This window comes from Pagrus pagrus (genome assembly GCF_965226575.1).
Source record: "Pagrus pagrus genome assembly, chromosome: 22".
Taxonomy (NCBI): Eukaryota; Metazoa; Chordata; class Actinopteri; order Spariformes; family Sparidae; genus Pagrus; species Pagrus pagrus.
The window spans coordinates 9780499-9802475 of NC_140204.1; the positions used below are offsets into that span (position 1 = coordinate 9780499).

Consider the following 21977-nt stretch of genomic DNA (forward strand, 5'->3'; position numbering starts at 1 on the left):
TGTGTGTATTGTGCTCATTTTTGGCAGGAGTGAGTGTGTGTACGTGCCTATCTCTACAGGGGAGCCTCGCGCCTGTGCGTGTGCTCAGGTGAACAGATGGGGGTGGGAATGTTGGTTTGTGACGTCAACGGGGACCCGATGCGAGGTGCAACCGTGGCGAAAGTTGGTGCATGACACGAGCCCTCAATGTCACTGTTGCATGTCGACGCCTCGCATTTATCCTCCGCGTTTGTCGCAATAAAAAAATCACCCGTCGCGTCTTTCTTAATTCGCGCATCTGCAGCTCGAGGGATCCTCGGCTCCGGTTGGCTCCCCCTGCGCCGTCGGTCGCGCGCGCACACGTGCACATACGCACACTCGCAGCTGAGCATCACGAGAGAGAGGCAGAGGCAGCGACAGCGGCTCGACGAGGGAGGGCGACGGGCTTTTGACTTTGGGGTGCTCGGTTACGTTTTAGCGGAGAGGCGAAGGATGGAGCGGCCGGAGGAGACGCACTGAGCGGGGTCAGAGAAGCGGGAGGAGAACACGGTGAAGACGGCAGGAGGAGTTGGGAGGGGAGGGGGGTCACCGACATCCGGAGTAGATGATGCTTATTTGCCTCAGGCCCCGCCATCGTGAAACTGGATACCGACTTGCGGCGGATGGGGTGACCGAGCTCGCTGCTCCGCCGGGGAGGTCCCTGCCTTCGGACGTTACCGGGGAGGGAGCTGCCTGTGCCCGGTTCTAAGGGAAGGAAGGAGTGGCAAGCGGGAAAATGCAGACGGAGGAGGAGACGGCCACCGCAGAAGAGCCCATTTTGGAGGAAGGGTCAGGACGAGAGCAGGTGAGGAAGGACATTTTTTTTTAATTTTCCGTATTTGTTGTGTCAAACCCTAACGAGCACGCGGTTGTGTGTGCGTACATAGAAAGAGTGCAGCCAGCTTAAAAGTTGCGCATAATTATATTTTGTTGTTGCTCCTGCAAGAAGAGGCACACTGTGTGTTTATGTCATTGCTGCACGTCGTCTTGTACCTCGCACATCGACTGCTGCTCGTTCATTGACAAAACGTGTATTTGCTGTCACTGAGGAGAACAAGTCCTTCGTGCCTTGCACAAGAGCAAGGACACGGAGCGGGACCTTGGCTTTAATGTGAGCGGAGGTGATGGGGCTGTGTGTGATTTAGGTAAACACAGAGAGGGGAGGCAACCCTAAATAAAATGCCTGTCGAGAAATAAAGCCTCAGTATTGATGTGACACGTCTGACAACGCTGTGGACTATGATGTGTGAGTCCTCGGGGAGCTGGTGCTCAGCATAGTAGAGCGTGTCCGTCCAGCAGCTGACACCACTGAAACTCACTGGAGGGTGACATCACAGTTTGGACAAACGCGCACAAAACTACTCTGACACACTGTGTGAATGGTGATAATGTAGAACAACACCCCCGAGCTGTGTGCCGTACAGTGCTTTTTACACCGATGACCATTTATTGTTGTCGGATATAAACAAATCAGCAGTGTGTTTGCTTTAAAGGGGCACTATGTGGTTTTGGAGAAGTAATTCAAACTCAGAATTTTGATATTTACAATATTAATAATGAGAGTTGTTTGAAGCTAGGAAGGTGGCAGGGTCCGCCACATGTAAACAAAGTATGAAACTGTTTGTTTATTCAGTCAATGAAGGTCTTTCTCCCCAGAAAACATGGTGCCCCTTTAAAGTGTGGCCTCCCAACTCTCCTTATACTCATATCCAACATCTGCTACGCCTCCTCTTAAGTCCTACTCAGCTGCCTGACCCATTACAGCAAAAGTCCTTACTCAGGGAAATGGCGTCTCGTTCAGAGGTTCATGTTTACGCTTACAGTAGAAAGCCATGAACCTGACTCCCGTGCCACCTCGCTGTCTTTCTCACACACACACACAGTCGGCTTAAACTCCTTAAAGGTGCAATATGTAAGAATAGGCCACTCGGTAAATATATACTCACCAGAGTAACCGCTGCTGTTAGCTAGTTAGCTCAATTAGCCATGCAGCTACCTATTAGCTGACTCTGCCTTGACTGGGAGTTAGAAGCACCAGGGGAGTGTAAGCGTTGTTTACTATCGGACTCTCACCTCTTGAGGTTCAAAGCGGCTCAGGGCTAGCTGGTTAGCGTGCTAACTTCATTAGATATCTCTGTAACACAATACATAGAAGATGTCTTTGACATATGGTCAAAACGTTGTCTTCTGTTATTAATTTTAGTTAATTTCTGAATTTTTTTAACTAAAATTCTTACATATTGCACCTTTAAACTATTACAGACCTCCACTATTACTCCATTACTTGGGAATAGGGCTGGATAATGTATTGATGTTGTGATATGAGACAATATATTGTTTCAAATTTTCAATATTATGCTGTCTTTTCCTGGTTTTAAAGGCTGCAATATTGTTAGCAAGGTGTTTGGTAATATTAAATGTTATCATCCGGTCCTAGCAGCTATAAATTGCGCTTTAGGGTATTTCAAAATATTGAGATACATATTGTATTTTAAGGCCTATCGCCCAGCCCTACTTGGGAAGCAGCATCGTTTTTCAAACACAGCATCTCTCTAATCAAAACCCAGGAGACATGCATGACAAAACATTACGTAAGTCAGTTGCCAGGAAAATAGATATCCATGGCTAACTGAGGATGCATATTCGCCCCACCATTCCCAGTTGCACTACTTAAAACATAATGACGGAGTGAACCTTTATGGGACGAGCAGAGTTGTGTAATGGGTTACAAGGAAGGAGAGGTAGACCAGTGGAGTGTGCTTGGTTTGTGCAGAAAGGTTGGGTGTGTTGTTTTAGCGTAAGAACCAGTGGTGATAGGCTGGTGACACACTTCAGACAGGTCAAACTGAACTAGGTACCAGGTCTGAAGCCTTGGAGCTTGTCACACCTTAACATCCTGTGAATGTTATTATTTTTGATTGATGATTGGATTAATTTCTTGTCTATAAAGTGTCAGGAAAGCCCACCATGGTTTCCCTGGGCCACAAAAGCAGCAATTTTAAAAATCTAAACCGAACGACTCGTAGGTATTTCACTCCGGCGGCCATGAATCCTCTGTCAATTGAATAGTCGATTAATCGACAAATCGTTTTAGCTCTAATGAGCTTTAAATATCTTTCCTGAGTGGCTTCGAGGCATGGAGCTCACTTTTTCTTTAACTGATTGTAAGTTAGAAGAGGAGTTTTATATCATAACTGTCCAACCACTTTTTACAACATAATAACTGGTCTACCCAAGAAATGGCTAATAAAACTGACAGAATTGAGCATTTGGCAATTGGCTGGTGGTAATTTAAAGCCCCAGGGACATAATATGTAGAGTACTAAGCCTGTTAAATGATGCCTTTCGCTTTATCCCACTACTCTTCAGTCTTTATCCATGCCTGCAGTACAGACAGTGCAATGTAATGCAACGAATTCAGTCTTCATCTGGTCTCTGCCTCCATTACTCTCTCTGCTCTTCCCCTCTTGGTCTGCTTCCTGTTTTAGATTTGCCTGTCAGGGAGTATGCACCTTCATCATCCCATCCCCTGTTCCCTCTCTTAAACATTATCTCACTTAACTTCATTCACGCTCTGGCCCACACGGGGATGCATGTACACTCATACAAGCATTAAGACAAATGAAGCAGAGCCACATGATTAATATTAAAATCCCATTTTTCATTCTTACGTACCTCCACGCAATCGGATTCTCACACAACGATGCCGACACGTTTTCCGTTAGAGGTCTGTAGCTTCAAACCAGGTGATCCTAACTTCCTAATTGTTTTTTAATTTGCACAGGCAGGGAGGAGGAAGCAAACTGATGTGTGTGTGGAGTCTTATGAGTGACGGGATGAAAAAACTACAGTGATGGAGGAGGAAATAAAAGTATCCAACCCTCCCTTTTGACAGGAATACGAAAGCCTGTAGTCATTTCATGCTTACTCATGTTCATGTCATGGATTTTCTCCAAAGAATTCATGTAAAAAACTTCTATTAAATTCAAGGGACCTTGTAAAATGTGATAGCTCTACTCCAAATACTTTTTTTAGCTCTGAACTTCTGAAGTTTTGCTCTTGGAGCTAAATTTTCTAGTTTTTGTTATTCTCTTTGTGTATTCTAGGTCTCACCAATTGTGTATTTTTCACTGGACTGGATTGAAATCGCACTGAACATCCAAGAAACCCCCCGGGATGATTTGCAACATCTGTTCATATAAATATTTGTAGCAGATTGTTTCACAGTCATCAAATTAATAATTATAACACTAATAATAGTGCTTTTTATTTATAAGTGCCTTTCAAGTCACCCAAGGACACTTTACAAAGCCAGATTAAAAAATGTTAATAGATAAAAGAAGCTTATAATAATGAAAGAACAACAAACACATCACAGATACATTAAAAAAGAAACAGTATATTGCCTGACTGTCCCCGTCAGTTGGTCACACAAACCCGAACCCGACACTGTGTCCCCAAGAATCATTGTCAAAAAACAATCCTGAATGTGAGTTGATGATTGTCATTTTCTACCGAACGCTGCAAACCTTAAATGAAGGCACACTGCCACCGTTAATGGAGAATCAAGTACAGCGTGGAGGCAGGCTGGCTGCCATCATGAAGCAGACCAACAATGTGCAGAACAGCCATTAGGTTTACTAATAAAGCACTTGTGCTTCGCGAGATAGATTGTGAATTGCTAAACTGGAGAAGGTGATACGAGACGTCGAACATTAAGGCAGATGTCTTCTGTAGATCACCAGTTTACTATACTATACTATAACAATAGTTATAGCTAAAAACACTTGATCTTTTTCCAGTCCACACAGCAAAAAATGTTTTCTTGACATTACAATCAGGCTGTTTGCAAAGCTGACTGCTTTCAGTAATATTGACCTCCACCCGACCTGCTGATAATTGTTATTGGTGGATAATTAGTCTGAATTGAACCCACTCCAGTAACAGCAGTAATATTTTTAGCGCAGTGAGTGCTAGATGACACATTTGATTTCCGAAACACATCAAGTGCAAACAATTTATTTGTTGTTGCAGCAGAGATAGTGGAAACCTGACATCCGAAGCGACTCTGCCCAATTGTGTTGAAATGACACATCATTTTTTAACAGTGCACCGCAGGCTTCAACAGCACTTTTTTCCTGTCCTCGCTTCCTCACTTCTCTTGCCACCCACATGCTAGGATTGCTAATTATAGCTGCTCCAGTCGCACCTAACCAGCTGAATCAGTGTGAGCAGAGGGAGAGAGAGAGCAAAACACGTTTTCTGCTAGAAACCGTGATACAAAGAGGGATTTGTAAACACAAACAGCCCGGTGCATGAATGTGGAATATTCTAATGTTGTTTTGGGTTGTTTAGAAAGTGTTTACATGTAGGGAGGTAGGGTGGGAAAATAAACTATCACTGCCTCAAAAGCAGTACCTTACATGCAGTACTGCAGACAGAATGTAGGCTAAGCTAGTTTCACTACTAAGCCAAGTGAAATAGAGTTACAGATGTTCGAGTCTGACCGGTGCACAAATAAATACAAAGAGCCAGTAACTAAATATGTGGCAGAATTGCACACAGTACCATATTACAGCAAATGCTACCAGACCAGATTATAGAACAATGATTGAATTCAAAGACATTTACTGGCTGAAGCAAATCCTATTAATGAAAAAGCTCTGTCAATTGCAGTTTCAAGTAGAGGCAGGAAATAACTCCAGTACAGTATGCAGAGGATCTTCAAAATCCATGCACCGAGAAGAAAGAAATGCTTCTTTGAAAACTGCGTTTTGTGATACGTGTCCAAAAAAGCGAAACAAACAGCCCGTGGTCAAAGTTTCGTGTCAGCTCTGTTGGCTCTTCTTCAGGCAGCTGTCTCTTGTGGCTGTGGATGCAGAGGAATATATATAGAAAATAGAGACAATGTGTCAAAGTATCAGTATTTTCAGCACAGCACAGTTTTGTCTGCTAAGGTTTGATGGGTTGAGCTCCGAATTGAAGTCTTTAATGAAACATTAATGACGAATATGTCATAAAAGGACCACCCTGGATCAGCCTCTTCAGACAGCTTGCGAGGAGAACAGTCCAAACTTTCAGGATGAACAAAATGAAAGCTGACACCATTTCGGTCTCGGCTGTATAGATTTCTTTTCATAACGATTTCAGCGAGAGTGAGCTTTGCCTTTGATCCGTTACAGCCTGACACACGAGCCAAGGCTCAACAGAGGCAGCTGGAACTGAAAGAGGATCATGACACAACCAAAAATCTGCACCGTACCTATTGGTCACTGGTTCACCAGCTCGGTTCCCCTGTATTGTGTTGTGGTCACTCCTCAGAGAGGCTTTGTGATCAGATCAAAGCTTGACTGGCTATTTCAGATTCTGAGCTTGAGGTAGATATGAGGCAGTGGAGAGACTCCGGTCCGGTAACCTGAATAAGACCTGTTTCTATCAATGCTTTACACAAAGCTCTGTTGTGGCTTCCAGTTGATGCTTCGAAACGCACCCAAGTTAAATCGTCATCGCCGATCTTATTAAGCAGATCGATTTTTGACCTTGACATGACTGGTATTGGTTGGGTTCTTCAGGATGAAAAACGTTGACCCATTGCATCCCTAAGAACATTGTAAAAGTAGGTGTTGGTGGAAGATTTTCTTATTTCCGAGTTGCTTCTGCTTTATAATACTCATTCCTTAAATAAGACAGTATGTAGGCGGGTACAATCTGATGATTTCAGATCGTGATCGATCTTGTAGGCATCCGTGATTGGAAGAATTACTTCACGTGACACATCGTAAACAATGCAACATGAGTTATAGCTAGCAGCATGGCGGTTATGAAGCTTGTGCCAAAAATGAACCATCTTTAAAGGTGCAATGTGTAAGATTTTAGTTGAAAACAATCAAAAATGAGCTAAAATTTTCACCAAAATGTGAAGAAATAACAGTTTTGACATTAGGACATGTATTGTGTTGCAGAGATACTATCTGCTGAAGTTAGCGTGCTAACCAGCGTCCTGGTTCAAAGCTTCTGTGCTAGCCGTATAAACATCAACACTTTCCCACTGCTCTGATCTTCCAGTCCGGGCCACAAGCTGCATGGCTAACTGAGCTAACTAGCTAACACCAGCTACAGTTTGCCACAGTGAGCGGTTACTCTGGTGATACGCTGCCTCCAATTTGTTTGAGTATGAGTTGAATTTATTTTAGCGTATGCTATATTTTGAACATTTTTAGCCTTACCATGCCTCAGACAGCCGCTGAAAGTCCAACCCAAACAGCTGATCTTAGGCGTAATAAAGTGCACAGCAGGCACAGGTGCACTTGTGCGTAGGAATATGGACGTTGTAGGGTTGAGGTAATGTAGTGCTGAAGGAAAGGGCTGCCTGAGGCAATGTAAAGCGTCAAAAATGTGCAAAATATAGCATACACATAAACAGAGTTACATTTTCTTAGGCGTGCCTTCTTTGAGGTGGCTAAAATACGTCTTGCTGTCGCTCCCGTTTAGCAGTACAACGCTCTGCTCCCCTGTTGAGTGCTACGTGCTGCTTCTCCACACAGGGGGAGAGCTGACGGTACAACCCCACATCAGATGACCCACTTTAAATGCAATGTTGTCTTTTAATGGTGCGAATGGAGACATTCATAGGCTCCTTCAAGCCTGGCTACAGTCTACAGGGCATTTCAAAACAAAAAAAAGAGATCATGGATCGTGATTGTGATTAAATTGATAGTGATATTGTTTTTTTTGGCCAGTATGTGTGCATTGTTACTGAATGTGGATGTTCATCCTCTATCAGCTCCTCTGTGACAATCAAAATTGCCTCTCAGTTTTTATATAGCAAAGTCCCATTCCTGTAAAAATAAGAGCACTTCTATATCCGAGTCCACTACGTCAGAAAAACAGTTTGCACTATGTGCGGTATCGCTGTAAGCACTGCTTCTGAACCAAACTCTTGTGGAAAATCTTGTTACTTGGTTGATTGTGTAAAAAGCCTCTCCGGGCTATGTCTCTCAGTGACACAACATTTTAGCAAGGGGGGGGTGGTTTGTACCTGAGGGAGGGAGAACTGCTTATTCTAACAAATAATGATTGACGTAAGTGCATACAGGAATAATTTGACTCCTGTCTTGGGGCAGATTTTCCTCTCGCTGGGCACACACCCACCGGCTGCAGAGACTTGATGAAATGTCAGCCAGGAATCATGCAGGTTTTCTTTTTTTTATTATTGCAAGAATATTCTCTTATTTTTTTTATGCAACATTTATCTGCATAAGGTGAGAAGAAAAAGGACAGGAGAGAGAATTGGAGCCAGGAAGACAAAATGAGTTTGACAGAGAGGGAGGGCAGGAGGAGAGCGAGCAGGATGGATTTTGGCAGTGGAGTTCCCTGGAGAGAGGTGCAGTCTGTCGCTGCTGCCATCTCTTTAGTCCCTCCCCCTCCTCCCATCTCTCCTCTCCGACTCCCTCTCATTTTGCTTCCTTTCATACTTGCATTCATGAAAAGTTCATGACCGTTTCTCTGTCTCTCTCTCACGCTCCTCATCTCCCCTCTCTCCTCTCTCTCTCTCTCTCTCTCTGTACACTACACTTTTAGCCCAATCAATCCACTTAGAGACAGACTTTCAGAGAGGATGTAACAGAGGAGGAGACGTGCGGGTGAGGAGAGACTTAGGTTGGAAGCGGAGAGTAAAAGCTCGGGAGGTGGGAGGGAAGATTCGGGGAAGGAGAAGAAAGATTACATAAGGAAAGTGAAGGAGGATGTGGACAGAAGAGGCAGACAGAAAGCAAACAAGATGATATTGAATTGGCACTATGATCATTTTCATGTCTTTTTTGAAGTGTTTAGCCTATTTTTGGATCTCTGAGTGTGCAGCTGGAGGCTTTTTGTAGATAGATGTTGGACTGGTGGAGTGTCGGTGCCCTTCTCCCTGCCTTTCACTACTTGCCCTTGACGTACAGTAGTAAAAAAAAAAAAAAAAAAAAGAGAGAGAGTGAGAGAGGGGGAGAGGCTGGCGTGTGTGTTGCAGCCAGCCAAATATGCCAGTGGATAGCAAATTGTGGCTGCATTGAGGGAGTGAGAGCTGAAGAGAGAGAGGGAGGGAGGGGGAGGTGTGCTGACAGGACAGGCAGACTTGGCTGAGAGAAGGAGAGGACACTGGTGTCATCCCACCTTTTTTTTTTTTCCCTCATCTGCTTTGTTGCTCTTTCGCCTTGTCGCATTCAGCGCCAGGCGGAGGACGACAACAAGGAAAACCCAAACGCACATGAACGTGACACGGGACAGGCGTGCGCAAACTCCATCTCTGCATGCGTTTTACGACGCACACCGCACGAAAGCGCTCTAACCCCTCGCCTCCCTCACATTCGCACGCACAAATCGAAGCGACAGCGCGACGCTGCCGATGTTTGAGTGGAGTCAGTTAGCTAGAGAACAGTCTGGAAGCATTGTTCTCATCTAAATTATTCACACACACTCCGCTGGCTGCATTACAACGCTGAGAACGTGCACGCCGGCGTGTGCCAGGATGGAGAGAGAAGAAGGGGCACATTAGACCATCTATGTCTGTGTATCTAATGCGTGTGTGTGTGTGTTTGAGTGCACTGTAATACGATGTCTTCGCAGTGCAAATGAGGCAATGTCGAAGTGTGCACTTAGAGAGAGGCATAAGCTGTGTGTGAGTGTGTGTGTGTCTAATATCCAGCACTTATCCCGTGATGGGTAAGGGGATGGTGTAATGCGTTCCTTTGGTCAAGACCTCAGCTTACCCACTCGCTCTGCAATATGACGCTGTTTACCAAACAGGAAGATTATGATTATTAAAAAGTCACCGGGGGTTATCAGGTGTACAAAATCTGCGGTGCCTCCTTCACAAGCATTTAAAGCTGCAAGCATTCTCACCTGTCAGACCTTATTAAACATTAATGTTATGAAGCATACTGTATTATTCATTTTAATCTTGACCGTCAATGTGAGAATGTAGAAATATATCAAATCCACTGGCCAAACTCGGACTAGAGTCCTCAAATCTGCTACGCAAACCTCTTGAGGAGCTGTCGTTGTCAACGAACAGTCACTAAACTACTTGTAGTTTTGTGAGGCACGGTGACGCCTCGGCTCAGATGTTAACACCGGCATGCTAACATGTTGATGTAAAGAAGGTGCGATGTTTACCATTTTTGCCAAAGCCATTAGGATGATGAAGGTCAATGCAAAGTCTTATGGCAATCCTTTCAATGGTTAAATACTTTAGTCTGGGCCAAAGTAGTGAACTGACCCCCATTCCCACCACGAGCATGTTTGAAATCCAGCATCGACAATCGGATGGCAGCGGCTCAGGTCCTGAATCCCAGAAGGTAGAGTCTGATCTCCCATGAAAGCAGTAAAATGTGGGGGTCCTGGATACATAACCACACAAACATTAACTGTTGTTGTGATCTGCTTGATACATTTGTTGCAAGAAGCGAGCATCTAACCTCTCTCGTCTCTGTGTCCCCGCAGCAGCGGCCAGTCCAACAGTCTCTGGCCTCCTCCCTGTGTCGGGAGTCCCACTGGAAGTGCCTCCTCCTGACCCTCCTCATGTACGGCTGCTTCGCCACGCTCGCCTGGTGCGCTCTCTGTCGCGTACCCGTCCTCGGCTCCTCCTCCATACCAATCCGTTCCGACGACAACGCCACCTCGGCGGCCTACTATGACATCCAGCACTTGGAGAGTCCGTGCTCCACCGGCTACATCTACATCCCCCTGGCCTTCCTGGCAATGCTGTATGTGGTTTACTTGGTGGAGTGCTGGCACTGCTTCTCCAAGACGGCGATGTTGGCTCATGCTGAATTCCAAGTATGTGTGAGAAACAGTTTGAGTATTGAATTTAAGCTTTGAGAGAGCACAATCTAACAGCTTTTAAAACACTTAAACCCAACAGACTGGAGTCTACCAGCCTGCAATAGGAGTGTATGACCTTGAAGAGCAGAATCTGTTTACTCATTCAAACCTCTTCAGTACGATAGTGTCAGCAAAATGTTAAAAGTAAAGAGGTTAAATAAATAAAGTGATGCTGTATTACATGTCTTGTTGCTGTGCGATACAAAAATCCTTCAACAGTCCAAAGTTTCACGTACTTACGTCAGTAATTTCAACACTTCTCAAGGAGAGAACATTGTTTTACTCTCAATTTCTCACTCGACTGTGGGGAAAAATGATATTTGCCCACTCGTATGGAAATGAGCTGACCTGGGGGCGCCAGTCTATCTTTTGTCTGTTCTGCTCTGCTGTCTATTATCAGGAATTCCAGGAGCACATTGCATTCAAAAGAGCGGCGCTCGCTGTTCATCTCGGCTATCTTCAACTGTCAAAAAGAAAATATATTTTTACGACAGTCCAGACTGTCAGGGCCACGCACACTATGATAAAGACAGCTCTGAATGGAGAATAAATAAACCAAATCATAACACCGTAAACTAACTGTGGCAGGGCCTGACTTGCACCAGATTGCACAGAACTAACTCTGCTGTCTGCAAACAATAGGAACTTAATTGTTTGTTTCTGCTTCTACCAACTTCTCAGACAATGTTGCATCCGCAGTATATCAGTATTTTAGGAAAACTAACTACATGTTTTTCAAATAATCAAATACAGTTAGAAAGTCATATTTAAATATGGCTTTAATTAAAGGTGTTACTGATAACACCCTCCCCCTACTATCGCATTCACATCACGACAGCGCTGTTGTTCGAATCATCTGCCCCCTCAAGTGGTTGCCAGTTTGTGCTCTATCGCTACTAATTTGTCTCCATGAATATGTTATCGACATGACGTTTAACTGAGCTGATATTCTGACATTTTTGACGCAGGAAGTGTACGAGCGTGTGCAGAGACTTCAGCAGGCCACGCCCTGCATTTGGTGGAAGGCCATCAGCTATCACTACGTGAGGAGGACCAGACAGGTGACGAGATACCGCAACGGAGATGCCTATACGACCACACAGGTGAGGAGAATCGTTCCTAATGCACGTGCGATGACTTGCTCTCACGTTCACCCGTTTGTTTTCATATAGTTAATAGCTACACTGTTAAACTTAAGTTTTGATTTAGTAAATATTAAAATAACTGCTATGCAAATTTCTTTCACCTTTAGTGAAATATTGCGGGGCTGTGTGCTAACAGCTGTGTGCAGTAAGAAAAATATCATTCTACTTAGTAACCATGCTTTATTGATGCTGAAACATACTGCATATGAAGGTGTGAAAGTGTCTTCCCAATAACTTCATTGCTTCTTTCTCAAACTTCCCATCTGTTCTCCCTCTTCACTCCGCCCGTTTCTCCTCCATTAAACTCTTTCCCTCCATCTACGCCCTGCTCCGTCCTTCCTTCCTCCCTCAGGTCTACCACGAGCGGGTGAACACTCATGCTTCCAGTTCAGAGTTCGACTACGCCCGCTATGGTGTCAAAGACGTGTCAAAGGAGCTGCTGGATCTGCAGCTGCACCCTGCTGTTCGCCTCCGCTTCACCAAGTGTTTCAGGTTAGACATTCATCTTAATTGGTCTGAACACATCGGGGCAAAGTTGATCTTAACGTGATTATTTTGGGGATTGAAGGGTTTATTAACTAACTTTTCTGCTCTTTAGCTTCTCCAGTGCACGTGCTGAAGCTGCCTACCTCACCCAGGTAAGATGTTTGGTCTGGTTACCCCTGAAACTAATGTAGTTTGTTTAAGATATGCTCCTTGACCTGGGAGATGACACATGGCTAATGTCTTCTATTCTCTTTCTGTTCTTCGAAGCGAGCGCGCTTCTTCGGGGAGAACGAGGGGCTTGACGACTACATGGAGGCCAGGGAGGGGATGCACCTGAAGAACGTGGATTTCCGCGAACACATCCTGGCGTTCCCAGATCCCGCGCACCAGCCGTGGTTTTCCAGGCACAGGGTCTTCTGGCTGGCTTCCGCTTTCCTGCTGTCCTGGCCGCTGCGGGTCGTGTCAGAGTATCGCACAGCGTATGTCCACTACCATGTGGAGAAGCTGTTCGGGGAGGACGAGGACGGCGGCGGAGGAGGTGGTGGAGGAGGGCCAGGTGGCAGAACGGATGGGGTCGAAGGGGGGACTGAGAATGGAATCCACCCGGGAGGAATTGGGATTGGAATTGGCCTAAATGGGACGAGTTACAGAGCCATCTCTCGGGTCAACACGGTGGACATGACAGAATTGGAGTGGCACATTCGTTGTAACCAACAGATGGTGCCGAGCTACTCTGAAGCCCTCCTTATGGACATGGACACAAGTGGGGGGTCAAACCCTACGGCCTCTACGCCCATCTCTGGGCCCCCATGCACCACCCCAAGCCAGGGGCCCAACCCGCCTCCTCTGGCTCTGCCTGTGGTGTTCAACTCGGCTTACCTCCTCCAGAGCTGTCCCCGATGCCGGAGAACCACCTCAAGTTCAAGTCTTCCCTCCAGGCTAAGGGCCCCGATGGGAACCACAGCCCTCCTGAACGCCACCGTGGCAGGCATCAGGGCGGCAGGGCAGGGCGGTGGGGGTATAGGAGGAAGGTTGGTGCTCAGTCGGAGTGGATTCTCCCTAGGGAGACTCGGAGGAGGGCGCCATAACAGCCTGTTTCATTCCAGAAGCATGGGAGGAGGGCTGGGAGGAAGTAGGGAAGACGGAGGAGCAGGAAGTGGAGGAGGAGCAGGAAGTGGAGGAGGAGGAGGAGGGGGAGGTAGTGGAGGAGGTGGGGGGTTCCTGGGGTTGGGTTCCAGACAGGACAATGAGGAGACGAGGGGAGTGCTAGAAGGAGAAGGGGACGAGGAAGAGGAGCAGGAGGAGGAGGAGGAGGAGGAGGCAAGAAGGAGGGAAGACGGGGGAAGAGGAGGCAGGGAGAGGGATGAAGAAGCGGAGCAAGACAGCGGAGGGGGAGTAGAGGTGAGAGAAGGCGGCGGGGGAGGCAGGGAGCGTCCTCCGTCCTACCAGGACGCATTCTTCTTCCCCGTCCTCATCATACACGGAGAGGAGAGCTGCCACGCCGGAGACGACATGTGACGATCGGAAGAACAAACAACATTAAGAGGAAGAAAGTATGGGCAGAGGCCGAGGGAGATGAAAGAAGGCAGCGAACAGAGAGGAAAGAGTGGATCAGATGAGAAGTGGGTGAGGGAAAATGAGATATGAAGTGGGGGAAGAAAGGATTCAGTCAGAACAAAGCACGAGAGGCGAGAACAGCTGTGTGACGGACAGAATCATCAAGGAAAGAGGGGGAAAGGAGATGGGTGGTCGAAAGGGAAAGGAGAATGCGTACTGTAAAAAAGGCAGGAAACAGACTGGTTCAGAAGAAATGACGGATGGAGTGAAGGAAAGAAAATCCTTCCAATCATAGACTTTGCTACACAGAGACTGTAAGAGCGGGCGAGCTTACGGATACGAGGGAAGAACGGAAAGACCGAAAAGTTCGGAATGTCTATTTTAAGATATATCTATGCAAGAACAGGAGAGGGAGGCGTATCGAGTCTAAAAATAGCAGGTTTGAGAGCAGCGGAGAGACTCCAAACCAGCTGAGTGGTAGCGGGTATTTTTTTCAAAGGGTATTTTGATGCTAAAAAATCAATCTACGTGGAGGTGGACTAAAAATAAGCGGAAAGAGGAAAGAATTCCTAAATATTTCAGACGAGGGAGGAAACCGATGGGACGGCAAGGGATCACAAACTACGGTGTAGAGAAGTAGAGGGAGAGACGCAACGAAAATGGGAAAATGTGGAGATAAAAAGGGGCGAGTAGTGACAGAGAATACAAAATGGCCGCAGCACTGACTTCAGTGAATTCAATCAAAACGATCAACTCAAGAGGAGGAGACGAAGATAAAAGATAACACCCTCTGAGCAGCAATCCTGACCTTCAATCTGATCAGGACATTCAAACAGTTCCCGAATAACTTCCTTCAAACATGTTCCAGTGACAAAGTACGCCTACTCCAGGTCTTTTAATACGCAGTTATCAGCTTCACACAGCATATGGCAGGCGACCAAAAGGATACAATAAAAGAGGAGAAGCATTGATTTCCTCCTTGTCTCTTCATGCCATCTCACTCCTCGCTTCCCCACCGCCCTCTATCCATTACTGCGATATAGCTTGATCGAAAAAAAACCCTCCATAAACAGAGGAGCCGTTGCTTCCTGTGCTTTCTCAGCTCCACCCTGCTCCTGTCTCCATTTCGTCACCTACTCCCTCTTCCTTTTCTCGAGTGTAGAGGTGTAACACCGAGCAACACATCTATTGCTTTTTATAAACACGATGAGTTCGGCGCAACGTCCCTTTTTTTTTTTAACTTCTTCTTTTGCAATTAGCACATCGTGCGAGGCTGTCGTACCAAAATAGAACCAGCGCATCCATCATGAACTTCCCCTCCTCTTTCCCTCCGCCATCCTCTCTCCCTCTGCTCCTCCCTTTTCCTCCTTTTTAAAGTGGCGGTTATGCGATACACCTCTCTCCGCTCCTGGAAATGCTCGGCTCGGATTTCATCTCGGCTCACTCCTCATATCACATCTCCTCTATGAAGGTGGAAGGTTTCTCCTCTCGGATCAGATTTTTTATAAACCACTTCCGTGAAGTTTTATGACGTCCTCTCTCGCTATTTCAGGTCTGAATATTTTCAAGGACACGACGAGATTTGATCTGCGAGTTTACCCAACGCGTCCCGGGAGCAAAAGTATCGACAAAAATATATTGGACTTTAAAGGTATTGGCAGGTTGCTAAATCTTTGGCTAATTTCCACCAGTTATGCCTGTGTAGTCGCGCTCTAGTTGTAAACATTTGTACCCAAAGATAGGCTTGCGCAATACGAAGAAAAAGATGACAATAACCAGTAAACCTTCCTCCAATATCAATATTCTATATATCACACTACTGTATGTGTTTAGGCATGAAAAAACACCTCGTTATCTCATTTATGTCCATAATATTGGACTGCATGAGAAGTAAAACTTGAGCTCTCAAGCTCAGCTGGTATCCTCCATAATAATAATAATAACAAAAACCATATAAGAAGAAATTAAACTTTCAGTCTCTTTGTACTTTTACTGCAGCCGACGAAATAAAAACAACAACACTATCAACAACGCCCGGCCCTGTGATGGAATAGGTCTGGCCCGATTGTGCCGCGCTGCTCCCTCCTCCTCTTGAAGAATCACCTGCAAATAAGCCACAGTGCTCTCTAAAAAAACACATCGCCTCACGTTAAAATGTGGGGAAAAAAGTCTGCTGGCACAGAGATGCATGTGACTCAATAACACTTATTGTGCAGGAGCTACTAAGAGAGTTGTAGCAAATACGTCCGCCGTTGCCAAAAAGCAGTGATTAATGATCATTCAACACAAATCTGAATATTTTTAGACACATGTAGACGAGAATCCGCAGCGATTAACCACGTCCCACTTCGTGAGTTTTCGTGGGGAACCAGTCCAGGGAGAGGCCGTTGGCACGTACAACACAAACATCAGTGCTTTGATGCATATATTTTACAAAGCACACTAGTAGCAAGAAGCAGTTACAGTAGATAGACGAACATTTCTTAACCTTTTCTTCATAGCGCCCTTCAGAGGTCACTTCAACCACTTGCGATGTCGGGAAGGGTCTCCCTCGTTCTCTATCTGCTCACTTTGGACACGATACTGAAAAGCACACTGAAAGAGTGAAAAATGATGCTCGACGGCGATAACGGACACACGGACAGGCACAGAGATACTGTCGCGACAAACATCTGAACCTGAACAGGAACGATCTCTCAATGAAACCCTCTGGAAACTTAAAGTAGAGCATGAGTGCTGACCTGGTTTGGCGTACAGGACGCACACACTCTGACACACATTCACACACACTGATTCTGGATCTCGGGTAGCTGTGGGGGCCATCAAGCTGAACTGGGCACGGGGAAACTAGCGGAAGGAGGAAACAAATGGCGACAAGGACAAGTGTTTCCACGTGACTGGAGAACCGGAGAAGGACAAAGACTTCCACGGGATGGGAAGAGGAGTGAAAATGTGAAAAGACAATTATTTTTACAGCTATTTATCATCTCAGTCTCTGGACATGTCGATAAAATTGTCCTCATTGATGAAAAGAAGCACTTAAAAAAAAAAAGCACCGACCACACTTCTGTGCTCTTTTTGATTTTTTGTTGCTTTCACTAACTCGATCACTCAATTTGGGCTTTTTTTTTGTTTGATTGTAGAAACGCGGCTCGGAAAGGTTCTGTTCAACACGCACTTTTTGTTGCTGAATTGAAAATCACAAGTCGTGAGCTCCAATTTACAATCTGACTGCTTTTTCATTTCTGTCTAAATACTGACGAAACAGATAACCACACTTCAGTCTGTAATTTGCTACTTTTATATCATCTGCATACTTGAGTAGACATTATTTCAGGTTGTTTAAGTGATGTCTGAAATCCAAATGCCTTTGTAAGCTTTAGAAATCTCATGTTTTAGTTGGGTTGTTTATTTCCTTACTGTATAACGGACAATGCTCTTTCCTTCCCACCGAGCTCGGGTCGTGAGCCTCCGGTTCAGAACTGCGTGGGGTGCTTGGACCCACTTATACTTGCTTGCGGTTTTATTTATTTATTTATTTGTTTATTTATTCAAGCGTATTTCACTCAAATGTGTTGTTAATGGATATTTATACTGTGTTTTATTATCTCAGAGTGTGTCAAAAGTGTGTCCTCAGCCGCTTCAGGTGTGCCAAGAGAAACTTTGTGCCCATGATGTCTTACACAAACACACACGCATACTCATGCGCGCTTGCATGTTTAGTCACAGCGGTGAAGCAGCCATTATAACAGCTTATTTTAGACTAGTGTGACATTAAATCCAATACCCATAATAGCCCCACACATGCAGACAATACACACACACAGACACACACGCACGCACACACACTGAAAGCATGGAATTGTCCAGCTACGTTGCCTTTGTGTCCGACGTTGCCAACGTTTTGCGCTCAGGATTTCAGTTAACGCTGCGTCCTTGTGTCAACACGAGCTCTCGTTCACGCGTAAAGAATCCATCGACATGCCAAAGCAAAAAAAAGTGAAAATGCCTGTGCTTACACGCATGCACATAGACAATAGCAGCTGGTACAGGCGGCACGTGCACAGAGAGCTTTAGTACGATCTGTGCTGGTGGAGGTGACAAACGGGTCGGTTTACTCGGGAGCAAAGAAAATCCAAGATTACTTGATCTTTTCAGGCGAAATGCACTTTCTTTTGCTAAAAAAAAATAAATAGTTATTGTCTTGCTCATGAGTAAATCCACCCAGAATGTGTCTGGCTAAACCTTGCAAGCTGGATTTTTGTCCACTAGGTGGCAGCAAAGCCTTATACATGTGTGGTATTGGGAGGGTAAACCATCAGTGAATCAGACAGGGTAGAAAACAGCTGCTGCCCTGCTCTCCACGGGCTGAGATGTGTCGCACACACTCTGTTCGGGGATGTCACACCAGGTAACTTGTCTCTGGCAGCTCATGTAAAGCACCTGCTGTGACATCACCGTTCAGAGGTGCAACAAACCTGTAGAGAGCAGCGCAGTGTTATGTGATTGTGCATTTATCTTCTTATTGTTTGACTTTTACTGTGACTGAATGTGTTACTGAGCAATATTACCCATATCCCTGCTTTGTGCCCAGACTTGTATATGTTGCTAAGCAGCTTTCTGAACTTATAACAACAAACAACAGGAGCTTCAGTCATTGAAACAACACCACATAAAGGTGACTGTGAATAAGCCTCCATTTCCACTGCGTAACTCATTGTCTGGCTGTGTTGCTCCATATGGCACAAACTACAAATACGACGACGAGAGAGGAAGGCGGTTTGCTCTAAAATACACATTTTCTCATGCCCAAACATACGGTTTCCCTTGTGTTGCCCGAGCACAACATCCTGCTCTTGTTTTCCCACCTCTTTCTCAACGTCATCACTTCACTATCTTATAAAACGCTCTAGCGATTATGACCGATGTATTGTTGTCAATACTGTTACTGTTTCTCTTGTGGTCATGGGGTGAGTCGAGTAGTCATACCAAGTTTGTCAGACACTGTAAAAAAACATGTTTAGAGTTGGTTTGACCAGAACTCACATGGATTCCAGCTGCATTTTCTGTTTGTCATTTTCAAGTTAGTCTAACATGGCTTCTACGAACTATCAGGTAACCAATAGAAATCTGTGATCCACTGACTTAAGTTTCACAAACTTGTAGCACTATTGACATTGGACTATCCAAATAAAGTCAAATTGCAGTTTCCTCAGACAATACTGACCAAAAACAGAATTCAGGGTATCCTTCTGACCTCTGACCTCAGACACTTTAATGTGAATTTGTGTGCATTAATAAGTCTCCCTCAGAGCTAAAAAAAAAAAAAAAACGGCAGCCAAGATCACTGTCTGTTTTTGATCCACAGGTATGTTTTTGCTGCTCATTTAATAATGAATAATGGCAATTTTCCATTGTGCAAAAATTGTACTGTACCTGTACTGAGCCTTGTATCCGTGTGATACAGTGTCATCGCCCTTTGTTTTTGCACTGGAATAATGAACATCTGTGTGTTGTTGCATGTCAAAGCCAATCACCGGATTAAATGTTGGCAAGGTACGTTTCTGCAAACCAATGTTGAAACTGTACAGTTTTCATTTCTTCAGGGTCAGTTTTAAATTTTATGTTGTGACATTGCTGTGCTTACGGTCTGGTTGGATTTAGGTTTAAAAAAAACACTTGGTTAGGGTTAGGAAAATATTGCTTTGGCTTAGCTGGTTCTCTAGCCACAAACACTGCTGCAAATTGTCCCAATGTATCGTCAAAAATATCCCGTTTTGTTGCACCTAACGCAGCTAGAAAATGTCCTGACGTCTCATCAAATATATCCGGTTTTGTTGCCACTGACACGGCATGGAAATTACCCTGACATCTTTTTTTTTTAATCTGGTTTTGTTGTCACAAACACAGCTGGAAAACTTGTTGAGGTGTCGTTAAAACTACCCAGTGGTTTCTCACCCTTGAATGTTGAAACGCCATCTTGAACAGTGGTCTCTGGCTTCACAGCTATCTCACCTATCACCTATCTCTTCCATGTCCTAACATGAAAGTCAGCTCACATGACAAGTATTGTAGAAATGTTGATATGATGCGTATGAAATGTACAGATTGGAACAGATGTGTGTTTTGCAGACGTGTAAAATGCCAACATTTTATTCCGGTGGCTGAGCTGGCTTACCCTCGATGCGACAACATATCGCCACCTGAGTCGAGGCTAATTCTACGATCGGGGGTCAGCTTAGAGTTACAGTGTGGTCACGATTAGTGTTTGAGATGCAGCAACGCCTTTTTAAATGTGTGTCACCTGATTGTAAGCTGAGTATCATCATTGGACGATGAAAAGCTGTAATCATGTAAAATCCTGCTTGTCAATGCAGCAAGAGCTCTCTCACTTCCGACCTCAGAAGAGATGACCGCGTCACACTTCAGGATACTCGTTTCTTTCTCGCTAAATATTTAATGCTGCTGGATTACTTGTGAGCTGTCGAACAAATGACTTGTTACCACAATGTAGTTGTTATGTACATGCAGCCTCTATGGAGTATAAAACAATAATGTCACATACAATGCATTATTGTCTTACACAGTGATGTGTAAAAGCCAGGAATGGGCTTTCTGTTCAAGCACCGTCGAGCAAAATGTCCTCAGTATTTAAGCTAATTAATATGTAACTGATAATGAGATTGTCAATATCACACCAGATTATAGCTGTTGTCACTGGCCTGTTTAAGATAATGTAATTATTTCATTTGAGTGGATGATGATGACAGTGAGGGTAATGGAGCTGGTGGCAATAACACTGTTAACTGATGCGATCCTGATGACAATTAATTATCATGGAAGATACAAATAAAGTCAACCTGCTTGGGATACCAGGGTTTGGTCTTGTGGCTTTTATTAACTCATCTTTTACAACTTTAAAAATATTATTGGAAATAAATACATTCTTACACAATGCTTACAATAGATTTTATTGGACACAGCAACATTAACACATTTAAACTTGATCGACATCGCTGATATGCTTTTGACAGCTGGAGCATTTTCTCTCTATTAAAATAATGCAAGACTGCTGTTACAATATTTAAATTTAAATATTGTTAAATATAATTGAACTTTTTGTTAATTCCAGACTAAAAGGGGATTATTCATGTATTATGTATCGATTGGCTCTGGAGGTCAATTGATGCCCTCGTGATGCCACGTTAGCTTTGACTTAATCAGCAGGCTAATTTCACAATGCCTTTATTTGTGTAAATTGTAAGTAAATTTGGTAAGTGAATATGCCTTTTCTTTTATGATCGTAGTGGGAGATGTGGGTTGTGACTACAAGAAAATGAAAAAAGTAACTTTCAGTGAGCTGCAAATACAAAAATTGTTGACTTTAAAGGTGCAATATGTAAGAATTGGTAACCTATTTAATTAATACTCCAAACCAATAGGGGGCAGAATATCGCCAGAGTAACTGCTAACTGCTGCTCACTGTATCTGCAATTAGCTAGTTAGGTCGGTTAGCCGTGCAGCTAGCGCTCCGGACTGTGTTTACACCTCTGGCAGGTGAGCTTTTAAAGGTGATGGGCCGAGGCTAGCTGCTTAGCATGCTAACTTCAGTAGATACCTCTGCAACAATAAGTAAATAGCATCAAAACTGTTATTTCCTCACATTCTGTTGATGTTTTTTTTGTTATTTTTTTGAATGTTGTCTACTTAAATTCTTAACATACTGCACCTTTAACATATTCCTTTAGTATTTTATATTTCCCAACATTGACATTATATTTGTAATATATAGCAACAACAAAGGACACTAAACACTCTTGTATTTCAATTACATGTACATTTTCATGCAGTGTATAAATTAAATACCAAGATGACAGAATAACCACATTGAAATTGATTACTTTT

General features: G+C 44.4%; 1 protein-coding gene across 1 annotated transcript; it reads left to right on the forward strand.

Moving 5' to 3' along the window:
• The first annotated feature begins 203 nt into the window (after positions 1–203).
• Positions 204–20942, forward strand: LOC311252038 (transmembrane protein 151A). Its single transcript, XM_084344799.1, has 6 exons — positions 204–823; positions 10504–10839; positions 11853–11987; positions 12382–12521; positions 12628–12667; positions 12783–20942. The coding sequence occupies exons 1-6, from the start codon at positions 755–757 to the stop codon at positions 14031–14033; spliced, it is 1971 nt and encodes a 656-aa protein (XP_084200925.1). The 5' UTR covers positions 204–754; the 3' UTR covers positions 14034–20942.
• The last annotated feature ends 1035 nt before the right edge of the window (positions 20943–21977 follow it).